Source organism: Haliaeetus leucocephalus, unplaced genomic scaffold (assembly GCF_000737465.1).
Source record: "Haliaeetus leucocephalus isolate CR32 unplaced genomic scaffold, Haliaeetus_leucocephalus-4.0 Scaffold140, whole genome shotgun sequence".
NCBI classification, from domain to species: domain Eukaryota; kingdom Metazoa; phylum Chordata; class Aves; order Accipitriformes; family Accipitridae; genus Haliaeetus; species Haliaeetus leucocephalus.
This window is the reverse complement of record NW_010972576.1, coordinates 5,190,067-5,202,615: the sequence shown is the minus strand read 5'-3', so window position 1 is coordinate 5,202,615 and position 12,549 is coordinate 5,190,067. Positions and strand designations below refer to the sequence as shown.

At 37.3% G+C, this 12,549-nt stretch overlaps 1 protein-coding gene across 1 annotated transcript in view; it reads left to right on the top strand.

Moving 5' to 3' along the window:
* LOC104843268 overlaps positions 1-12,549 on the top strand; it is a 65,698-nt gene that overhangs the window by 36,772 nt on the left and 16,377 nt on the right. Inside the window, exons 13-14 of the mRNA XM_010586106.1 lie at positions 9,497-9,536; positions 10,595-10,646. Coding sequence (XP_010584408.1) covers positions 9,497-9,536; positions 10,595-10,646 — 92 coding nt within the window. The remainder of the gene's footprint in view (positions 1-9,496; positions 9,537-10,594; positions 10,647-12,549) is intronic.

Below are 12,549 nucleotides of genomic sequence, written 5' to 3'. Positions count from 1 at the left end.
GTGCTGGTTTTGTTTCCTAAGGGAACAGCTTAAGCTTCTTAGAACATCCTGTAGCATTTATTTTCAAAAAAAAAAAAAAAAATCTGTTTCAATTCATAGAACTGCTGCTAATGAGAAGCAATGGGAAAGAACATATTTCTGGAATCATCTGGGGCATCCGGTGATAAATAGCACTTTTGTTTGCCAGGTACAGGACTGCAACAAGGTTTTTGGCCTCTGTGATGTAAATTATTAGTGTCAGAGGGTATCAGAGCTGTTTGCTGACATGCTTCTGAGTGCTTAAACAACCCCATAAATAGTCATTTTTTTAATTTGTTGAAGATTGCTTCATACAGGCACTTCTTTCAGTTGCTGTTGCCTAGTAGATTTCCATATTACCTGCACAGATAAACTCTGTGTATGCAGAAGAGGGTCAGATTTGGGAGGTAAATGCTAGTAGGCTGCTTGTTGATGTGGAATACTTTAAGGCAGTGGTTATGAAGAGTCTTTTTTCTTATTTCCTTCAGTGAGACTTAGCAAAAAAAAAAAAAAAAAATTAAGTTGCACAATACTGCCAAACAATAATTAGTGGTGTGCTAATAACTAAATTAGCTTAATGATGCTTGTTTCTCACAGTTGTATAGGCTGCCAGAACTTGCTGTGAAGAGCAGAACAAGGAATGCCCACTGCTTAATTGTCTTCAAACAGGCAGCTCCATAGACAAGACTTAAATTAAAACTCATCAGATAGACATGTAAGCAATCTTGGCAACAGAAGCCAGAACCAAGATGATTGTTGTTGTCCTAGATGAATCCTTAATAACACCACCTGATGTTCATTTCCCACTGCCTTCTCCCTTTGCTTTTTCCTCCCCCTCTGTTTCACTGGGCCATTTTTGCAAATGCTAACTATTTTCCAAAGTGTAACAGCTTCAGTGAGAAGCTGAGTATGCCCCATGGGAGTTTGGTCACTCTTATGGGAGGGCTGGAGTGTACACAGGCAGAGAAAAACCCAGAACTTGAACCTCCCATACCCTGAATAAGTGCTGTGGGCAGTGAGCACCTGAGGTCCCTTTTTGTACAGCACTGCACCACTTTTTCTCACTGTGCCTTGAGCGAAAATCTCTGTGGCTGCTGTCTCTTACGTGAATGGAGCATGCATATCAGATGTGGTTTTGCACATCTGACATGGGTCTATGTATGATGTAACCTTGTGTGGCTTTATTCTGACAAAATGGTGGCAATTGTGGGGATGCAAGCCAAGTGAGGTTTTAACCATGTGTGGCTTTTTCCTGATGAAAACACAGGCACCCTTTAAGCAACAAAGTCCTCTGTTTCAAGGATGGCCAGCTTGGGCATATTCCTCCAGCTCTCCTGTGTTGTTTCTCTTCCAGGAGAGGTAGTGACTATGAGAGTGATTGCAAATAACTCTTCTTTCTTATTTTGTATATTCTTTCAATGAAAAACTGAGGAAAAGCAGGAACAAATTATAAATCTTTCATAACCAGCAGCAAGGAGAACGGAGGAGTTGTTGACTTGTAGGGTGATTTCACCTAAACTGAAACACTTCATTCCGTTATTTTTTAGACATCTTGAGAGTGACCTTTAAGAAACAAAGAACACTGACTTGGTCTGTACCAGACAAAAGCAAAAAAAGACAAAAAAGGAAAAGTCTCGCTCTTCTGCTTGGATTCTATCTAGTGATTGTGAAGTACTGTTTTTAACTATATTCTTCTTTCACCTCAATAGCAGTTTGGTGTTTGTTACTTTAAGTGTTGTGTGGACAGTTGGACAAATAATGATTTTCATGTATAGCACCTTTCATCCAAGAATCTTCAGCAAGCTGCGTAAACACTGTTGACTAAGCTTTCTGATGTCTAGTAACGTTAGAAAGTATTCTGTCAGCTATACAGATGGTTTCCTGAGATAGTGGAAGGAAGCATAACCACAAAAGAATTTGAATCAGAGTCCTTGGTTCTGCTTTCGCTGTAAGAAGTGCTAGAGAGGGACTTCACCAATATTTAAGGGGACCAGGCTGGCTAAAATTTAGGAATGGGAAGTAGAGGAGAAGAGGGATCGAGAAAGGAGATCTGACGGTTCAGAATAAGGGTGAGGAGTCCTAAGAGCTCCTGCTCTGGTCCATGGGATTTTCCAGTACTCATATCTGAGAGGGAGGTAGCACCGAACCTAGGCTTTTAGGTTTACCTGTGTTTATCAGCTACATCTTTTGAGATGAAATCCAGGAGCGCTGTCACTCCTGGTGTTTCATCAGGTTGTTTCAGCCTACTAGTCGCTACTTGTGGAGCCCTGAGCTAGACTTGGTAGGCAGTTTTAGTTTGGTAATAGTATCATAATATGAGAATTATAAATTGTAGGTAAAAGAGTTATTTCTTTAATAGCCAGTACTAAAAGCCTAGTTTGGGTGGCTTTCACTTAGACTAAATTTAAATCACTTTTATGTCAAAATTTTTTGAGGAATTTGCCTGATAAACTTTTTGAGGGAGTTTTCAGTTACAGTTTTTGACTTTGCAGGGAACAATAGTAAGATGAAAAAAAATTCCTTTTCTTCCTGTGAGTAAAAAGCATATTACAATAATTTTATTGAGGAGTGATCTTCCTAATGCTTCATACCAAAGCCTTAAAACTTAGGATGTTATGTCTTGACTGTCAGAGATGTGCTTTTTAGCTCTTCTAGTGAATTTAAAGTCTTAATGTCAATATTTCTTAACTTTAGACTCATTTTGCAGCTTTGATTATTACGAAACATTTTTGGATATGATACATTTTTTTTCTGTATTTGTATATGTAAAGGATAATAGAACTTAGGCCTCATAAAAGGAGAGCACTGTATAATTTCTGATCAGTTTGAGAGTGCTGATTCCCTACCACCATCCCATTTATGGTACTTCTGAAAATCAGTAGAAAGACAACCATCTCAAGGCATTGTGCTGATTTGAAATTCCCTATTTCTTAGGAAATCTCATCCTCTGTGTTGGAAAGAAAAGATAAAGGAATGCTACCTATGTATTGGAATGGGCTGAAGCATATGTGTGTTTTGTGCTCTGCAATATAGACAAGGAGTTAGACCTATAAGGGAGAAGTTTAGGAAGGTGGCATCTTTTAAAAAGCTTCCATAATCAAGAGTGAAAAACTGAGATTTTTTTCATAGCTATTCCCTAACTTTTTTTTCTAATGCTTTTTTAATTCCTATTGTTTTTGTTGAAGACCAATGGAGCACTTGAATGTACTTGCACAGAAATTTTCTGAAGTATTATTAGAAGTGCAGATGAGATTCTTAAACCCAGAGAAATATTTGGAAGTTACTGCATATAGACATGCCATACATTACAGAGTGATTTGTTGTTTATTTTCTGTTTGGAATAGAAGGCTTTTACTGTAAACTTCTGTTGAGCATGGTATTTAGCTTGCCTGTTCGAACACTTAATCAGTTTTCATTTGGATTATGCTCTTCTAATGGGCTTAAAGGGATACAAGCTATTAAAAAAAAAAAAAAGACAAAAGCACACCTAATTCAATCTTTTAATCTTTTTTTACAATTAACACCTGAGTTTGTTAAAGTTTCAGTTGGTAAAAGTGTGCTTTCTTTTTATTTCTCAATACTTTGAAAGTTGTTAATAGCCAGGTTTTTTAGCAGCAACCAGCAAGTTTGGTTTTGTGCATGTATGGTCTCCTGAAAAAAACCCCAAAACTTTAAATGTGTCTGCAATATTTAGTCTTAATAGCGGGGTCTTTGGAGCTATTTTCCTGTTCTTTAAAGTGGGCTCTTTTATACTTGGCAGTGAAGAATCATAGACATACAGACTCAGATTTTTAAATCTGTAGTAGTCTGGGAGTTCAGTGCAATTCTGCAGCAGTTTTGCTTTGCCCAGTCTATAGAAATTCCCCCTTACTTCATAAAAGCTAGCAATCACAGACCAGGTTTGTACTACTCAGTTAAAATGTCTTCATTATATAGAGTCCGGTCAGCCATATGGTTAGCATTTAAATAATTTGTATTGATGCAGTGTATTTATTTTGTCTTCTTTAATTCAGATATTTTTTTCTGAATAAAATGCAGTGTAGAAGAGGCTCAAGAAGAGCCTTGCTGTGGGAAACTGACATTTATAGTTTAATAGGGGTTCAGTAGCTGAGAAATGTTTTACTAATAGCTGAAATCATGTGCTGACCCTTATTTCACATTAAAATGACCGGAGTTTGACACTAAGATGACAGCTGGTTAATACAACTTGAGATTTTAAAGTGCTTGAGTATATGTAAATATTATGACTGATCTCCTAAGCGTGTTGGAAGATACTTCCAGAAATGTCCTTGTTCTAACAGTTTAATGCAGTCCCCATTTTTTGAGAATAATATTGCAAAAGATAGTTTATCTGTTGTATTCAGAGGACATAGATAGAATAATTAAGATAGTATAATTGACCCCTGTAAACAAAGACTGTATGTATTTTGTACTTCTACTCAACAATATTGTAAGGACTATTGAGTATAAAACATTTGATTTCAGATTTGTCTGGTTCATTCTCTTAAAAAAAAATGTTTGAGAAGTAGACTTCTTTGATGTCTGCTTTTTATATATAAATATATCGTATATATCATTTCTTAGAATATGCGGTAAATAAATAACCTTTTGGTTGAGCTAATTCAGTCACTGGAAATATAAGGGAGAAACTATTTAGGGTCAAAAACTGTAAGGTGATGAGCAAGAGACATCATTGTGTTTTGGAAGGCAGTGAAGTTTCAAAGAAAGAAGTGTCACCTGTTGAATTTAAAGTACTTAAAGCTTTTTAGATTTCCACTAGTCAGAGCATTTTCATGCTTTTTTTACTCCAAAACATTTTACAAAATGTTTCATGCAGTCTAGCATGTTTTTCTGTTGAAAAACATACAGATTTGCACAGAAATATTTATTATTTTTTGGCAGAAGTAGATTGAAGAATAAGAAGTAATAAGCCAAAATTGGGTGTGGCCATTAAAGTAGGATTTGAATTAGATAGAGGAACTATTAAGGAGGCAAAACATAAGGCTCTCCCACCATCAGAAAAGCCAGTGGGGAATTACGAGAGCTGGAAGGAATGAAGTTTGTTTTGCTGCGAATTTGCATCTCATAGGTTAATTGCAGGGTGTCATATCTATTGCACAGATTATAATGTATTAGAACATGATGGTTCTACATATTGAAATAGGTGCTTGTTTGGGCCAATTTTAAGCATTCTTTTTGCCAGGGCTAGTTTTCAGTGGATCCACTCCCTGAAATGCTTGTGTGAACACCAGATCTAGCACAGGGGAGGAGAGAAGGATGAGTAACAAAGGATGAGGAGGGGGGTGCTGTGACAGTCCCGACTGAGAGCAGCATTGGTTTTCCCAGTACTCTTTTGTTTGCCTGCTACCACTGTTTATTAATTTTATCAGAAACTTGCTGTCTCTTTCATCATATCGTATATGAGCTTTAAAAGTATTGGCATTTGCAAGTCCATCCTCGGATGAGTGAGGAAAAAAAATGAGAAGCAGCTGGAGAGAGAAAACATACATGGAGGATCAGAGACAGTGGAACTGCTGTATCAAGGAGTATATCTTGAGTGGACTTCATTGTGTATTACCTACATGTCTGAAACTACACTGCTGCCAAATCACAGGGTGGTGGTGGTTGTGGGGTTTTAGCATGCTTTGATATTCTTGAGATTCCTCTTTGTCCTTCAGATTTGGGTGAAATTTGCCATTAGACTCAAAATTTGGGGTCTTGCAGGTGTGCTGGAAGAATCACAAACATAAAGGAAGAAATGTGACATATAAATATACATACATGTACACACAGAGGATGATGGCTTGTTTTTCCTGAGGTAATTGGCCTGAAAATGGATAAGATTGAAAGAAGGCTAGATGGAAGAATCATAAAATTAAAAGACAGGTTAAGACTGTGTGAAGAATCGTGCAGATTAACCAAAAAAGAAGCACTTCCTAAATAATGATTATTTTGTAGAGTCATTGTAGACTCAAACCTTTAAGCACAGAATCCAAAGGAAAGGTCCTATACCAGTGCTTAGTCACCTAGAAAGAAGTAAATTCAGTGAACATAGTGCCTGACATCTCTCCAATCATGCCGTATATTTGGGAGTTAATTACATCAGTGGAATTCAAGTGGTGTAATCCCCAGTACTGACTCACTGCTTTTAAATGCCCAGCCACCTGGAGAATTTGTAGTTATCAGGCTGGACCCTCAGGCACCACGAGGGAAGATGTTCTTGGAAATTGTGGGCTTCTGGATCATATACACTTGAAGCAAAATAAGTATCATGATATTCAGTGTGATGATTACACCAGACAAATACTGTACCTACAGGTGAACATTAACAGAATATAAATAAATTGAAAGGAGGGTCTCCAACTCAAAGGCATTCAGCTCACTTTGCAATGCATCAGTTTTGTGCCGTTCTGGGGCACAGAAGCTGGCAGATAGTGGTGGCGAGTTGTTTGTCAACTTGAAGTGAAGCAACTTGTTCAGGAGAGTGACTGATGTCAGATAGGGTGACACTGACACTGTTCAGTGATACTTTATCTGCCTTGAGGATCTAATGAATGGAGCTCTGATAGCAAAAAGTGGTCATGTAAAGTTTCTGGGAAAGGAGATCAACAACTTCAATTTAGCTGATAATCTTACTGGCTTGATACTGCAGCCTGATTGATACTTTCTACAAGTATGACAAATTATTCATGTCATTGTAGATAAAGATAAGTCTTCTTCCAGAAAGGAGGGAGGGAGAGCATCTGCACGGATATTTAAGCAGGCAATGTAAAGTAAGCATAAAGTACAACATGAGTATATCTTTTTAAAGAAGGTGTCTTGGGACAACAGTTGATCTAAGGAGATGACAGTTAACTTAGCAGAAGTAGCTCTGGCCACAGTGACAAGCCATTGTGCTTCACCTTCCATTGCCTTCTTTCAGTTTTACTGGAGAAACGGAATGGGCATCTGAGCCCTGGGTTGAGGTGAGGTGTTGTGCTGTAGTGTTGTTTACGCAAATAACAAATCACTGATTATAAGCCATAATCAATTTAAGATTTCCTTCATCTTCTCTGCCTGAAGTCTAAATAGGAATTGCATGTAGATAAAATTAAATTGTACTTGCAAACACTCCCATCTTACTTATGTTAATATAAACAATGCATTGGATAATCGTAAGATACAAATTAATAATGTTGCAGCAGGGATTTTGTTGTAGCTTTGTGGCAATTGCATTTATGTGCGGGGTAGCTGTAGTATCTCCAGAGGCAGATCTACTGTTACAGTAGCTTGGAGGAGCAGCAATCGTAGCATTGAGGTGTGAGCAGTGGTTGCTCTTAGATGGATTGTTTTCTTGCCAGTGTTTAGAGAACTGCTTTGTTGTATGAGCCAAGTTCCATTGTGTGAGAGTAGGCAAGTGAAGAGCTTTCTTTGAGAGCTTTCAGGAAGTTGAAATTGATGTCAGAGCAAAATCTGGTATCCTTAATGAGCAGTTCAGCTGCCTAGCAGGAAGTGAGCCATGTGACAATCCACAGATAATTTCAAATAACTAACTTTATGAACCTATATTTTCAACATGACCTTATCATATCCAGCCTCCTCCCCCAACAACCTAAATAAACAAACTAGGTGCATAATTCAATAAAATAACTGCAGTTGGTTTTAATGTTGAATGGCAGTTTTCTGCTTGAATGAGTACACGGGTAATATGTATAGGGCTGAATCTTCACTGAATCATTTTAAATTGTGTAATGCTAATTAATGTAAGGGATTCTTTCATATTCTATCCACTACCACATTTTTTGCAGCAGAACTTACGAGGTAGGGAGGTGGTTATTCATGGCTGCTTGTTGTTGAAGGCATTCTTTTTTTTTTCTGTACTGAAAAACACCATAGGCTTTTTTGGGGAAAGAGGGGGAGTTAATACAAACACCCCTAATCCTTTCCAATTGTTCTCAACTGTAGCACCTTCTAAAGGCTGCTGTTTTTTGAGGTTGGTTGGTTGGTTTGTTTTTTCAGCCTCTGGCTAAAAATACAGTCAGTGAAGTCTGTTTATCTTGTGAATTAGTTATAATGTGCAAGTACTGTACTAGCACACTGGCCAAGCTGGCAGAGTGATTATGGACTAGTCTTAGGCAAAAGACCTCCTCTATAACTTCAGGTTTATTTATGGTAATTGCCATCTCTGAATCAGTCATTCAGATGTGCACTGAATTTTAGTTTTGTTTATCCCAAATGTGTCTCCGATTATAGAGCAGTGTGATCAAGGTAAGGACTACGTAACAGCATCCCTCTTCAAAAACTTCATTAAAACACCTTGTTAACCACTATTTCAGGGAAATCACTTCCAATAAACGTGAATATGGTAAGGCTCTAATCTATGCTATGTTGTACCATCTATGCTGCTGCTGGTATGTGTCCACCTTACCAAGGCACTGAATCCAAGCTAAAACAGCCTGCTGAGAAGTAGAGGTTATCAGTATAGTACCACAGCAGCATGGTTACATGGGTTTTAGTCTGTTTGGAGCACAGAGGGAATTCACACCGGGAGGAAGCATGAAGCCTGTTTTAGCCAGGATTAATCTGGGTAGATATACCATGTGGGCAGCTTTCCACAACATTTGTTTTTAAGGGACTGCTTAACACACTTATTAATTCCTAGACTGATTTAATGTATTCACTTTACTGTTTCTTTCCCCTGCAATACTATATGGAGCTCTGATGTATCCTGCATGTATGCTATCCATGCCAGAAAGAAGGGTGAGAAGCTATGCTTAGGACGAGGAGATCAGAACTGTTTATTTCGGAAATACTGAGCTGGGCAGATGGGTTTAATGGTAATAAAGCCTGGCAACCTAGTACTGAGAATAAACAAAAGTCTAATCACAGTGCTGACTTACTGCAAATCTGGGATCATGTGACTTAAGCCCCTCAATTACCTATGTATCAAAGAGAGAGAATGAGATCTGCAGTACCCAGCACCTTAAAAAAAGTGAAGTTAGCCAGTGAAGATGCTAAGAGAAAGGTGCAAGTTAACATGAAACAGTTAATCTAATAAGCAAAGTCTTATTAAACAAGTATTAAAATGAACTGTGGTTCAGGTCAGAATTGGTTTTCTGCTCTCTTTAAAAATAAATAAAACAACAGCAACAAAACAACCAAGGCCAAGTTCTTTTTCTATCAAATGTATCGCCCGACTGGCATTGGTATACAAAATATTTGGAAGAATAACCTAAAGATTTAGTTTATACTTCGCACATTTTAAAATATTCATTTTTTTGTTAAAAGTCACAGCACCTTTTACGTGTTTTGCCTTTTTAACTGTTGTATAAAATGTTCAATTTTATTAATTTATGAGAACATATGTAATTTGCTAGATATTTTCCAGTACTTATTAAATGTGCATTATAGGAATGATTCAAGCTATGGCAAGCTCTGAGCTCTAGTGTTTTGAAGATGGCTTTAACAGTTCTTTTGTGAATTTCATTTCCATTTCCAGCACCTGGCCTCACTGGAATTGTTGGAGGGCGCCCCAGAGTGTAAGTTAACTTCTGATCATTAACTTGTCGTAATGTGTGATGGTAGTGTTCCTACCACTCACTGTCACAAGCTTCCCCATCTTAAAACAGCAACCACAGAAGCAACTAAAGTCTTTCCATTGCACACTATGCTTAATAACTGATAACAAGATAATAGTGAGTGCTGCAAGATACGTATGCAAATCATAAATTTTTGTACTGAATTATTGAATATGAGTTACTTAAGTCTCTGATCAGCTCATAACAATGTCTTTGCTTAATGAGCTGTAGGAAGAACTTTAAATATGACTCTGTGGCAGGGCAGTAGCTGAAGCATGTGCTAATACATGCAGATTTCTGGACCAGATTTCTCTTGTACCTGTTAGGTTGGAATATGGGCACAGCAAACTTACGTCTGTACTAGCCCACTTCACCTGGAAATGTGACGTCAAATGTCCCAGAACATCCACAAAATGTTAGTATGAACCCATTACATGAGTGAGCTGAACAGAATAACATTGAGCATATTTAAAAAAAAAAATTAAAAAATCCTGGTTTGATTCAGTATTTTTCTAGATATGGCTAAAATCTGCTGGTGATTTATATGCTCACCTTTCCATACTTAATCATGACAGCATCCAAAACTTTCCTGTCCCTAAGCAAATACTTCGATATGTCTGTCTTGCACGTGGAGATAGGGGAAGAAACTGTGGATGTATTTCCAGTAGCTCTGTGTAACTAGCCTAGGTATCAATGTGGGGCTAATGACTGCAATAGACTTCAGTGTCATGAATTGCATCCTTTGTCAAGAAAATATTTTTGGTGTTTCAGCTCCCCCCCCCCAAATTGTCCTTTTTTTCCTTTAAACAAAATCTTACTTTCTTAATAATGAAATTTAAGGAATTTCTACATTTTTCTGGCTTTCCAAAATTGTTTGGAAAACCATCGCTAGTCATGGCTAAATAGCTTTTAATTTCCCAAGTGTTTGTCTGGTGTATGAATAGTCTAAAGATGTATGATCTGACATTTTCATTAATTTCTGGTTAAATGCATTTATGCTTGTTGTTTTGTGTGTCTAGGTCTCCAGTTTTGAAGCCATTTTTCTTCTATTATCCCAAAAGCAATGTTCAGGTAAGACTTACTGCTTAGAGACTGCTCTGTTCTCTTTGAAGTAATTTGAAAAATTCTGCTGACTCTGGCATTTTTTGGTGACTTTCAGTCCTAAAACTGCGAAGTATTCTGGTAACTCTGATTAAAAAAATATTTTCCCAGAGACTAATGTTATTCACACAGAATGTTTTACAAACAGTTTGAACTTGCCACCCTGGCATTTTAATTGCTGTGAATTTTGAAGTATCTTGCATCAAAACTGAACTTCCCTTTTCAGGTTCCTGGAATTGTAGGTCTGAGTTATTTTTACTGCATTTGCAAAGAGTGCTTATGAAAATTACATATTTTTTTGAAAGTTAATGGTCCCTCTTAAGGCAATTGGGTGTTCAGAGAGTTGAACATTAATCTTGAGAACCTGTATAAGTCGTCTGACTTTTTGGAGCATCTATATTTTGTATATACTACTGGAAATAAGTATTAAAATCAGTGAATTTCCCCCAATTCGCACAGGTTTTACCTTAGTAGAGAGTTGGGTCTTTTCCTTCCAAATACCCTGTCTATAATAACAGGAGTAGTAATTTCTGCTCTTGCCTGTATTGCAAAAAACTGTAAAATTGCGAAAGCCTGTGCGACTGTTGTGATGAGTATCATGGAGGAGCCCGTGAATAAGATTTCTCTGTGGCCCTATTCAGTTCATAACAATAGTTTCTTTCAGTCTGAGAAGTTAGGGTTCAGATGACTAGGCAGTCCTAGGTGAGAAATTGCAGTGTAAGATGAAACGTTGAGCTAGAGCCCTACTTCTTTTCCGTTACACATGTACCTCTGTCTAGATTGAAGTCTTCAAGATAAACTTGAAGAAACTGGTTTTACTGAAAACATAAAGTGTTTGGATTTATAAATGTTGCTTTTCTGAATGCTTAGTTTATTCTTTGGAGACTGCAGATAAAACTGCATATATGCCTTTCTTTTTCCAAGGCCTTTAACTGACTTGTAGCTATTGCATTCATCTCATGCCCAGGCATCCTAGTAATGATGCTTCTCACTCAGTAAGAGCTTTCTCACTCATTCACCATCAAGGAAGTGGCCAAAGGCCAGAATGTTGGTCTGTGTTAGACCACAGGTATTGTGACAGGCTTCTGCTTAGGCTGGTGAAGGGAAGCCTTAGGAGCACAGGCAGCAAGTGAAAAGGCGGGAGGTGAACAAACAACTAACAATTGATTTAAAAAAACCCAACTTTGTAAAACAATTACCAGCAATCAATTTAAGTGTTCTAAGCATTTCAGAAGAGGACTGTTTCATGTTCATTTTTTAAAATGCATACAGTGCTTAGCACAAATAAGCCCAGATGTTACATTTTTCTTTGAGTAGTACTCTGGGAAATAATTTAGGATTAATTTTACAGAGGATGTGCTATTTATTTATTAAAACTGAGTTTATAAACTGTGCATAATGGAAAAGCGCTTAAACCCCCCCCCACCTTTCTTGTTGTTTAAAGAAGTTCAAGTACTTATTTTTATTGTCACTTACATTTTGCTTCATAAAGATGGCTTGTCTTTGCCAAGTTTAATATGAAATTATTATATTTATGGAAGTTTAGCCTACCGCTGTTTTGTTCATCAAACTAAATGTAAACTTACTAATTAGCACTGTGTTCCAGACTTGGTAAAATGCTGTTGAGATTAAATAGAAACCTAATGTATCAGGGAAAGAAAGCAGTGTCTTCTCTACTCTTTTCAATACAGAAAATCAAAATCCTTGTGCTATGTAACTAATCTGATGAATGCACTGATATGCTATTAACAAAATGCCATGTGACCTATCACTGTTGTACTGCAGTAATATTAAAGGTTACATAAAAGTGTGGTGTAAGTGATTCAAGTCCTTCATTCAAAGTTTTAGCCATGTATTAACAACAATGGTCTAG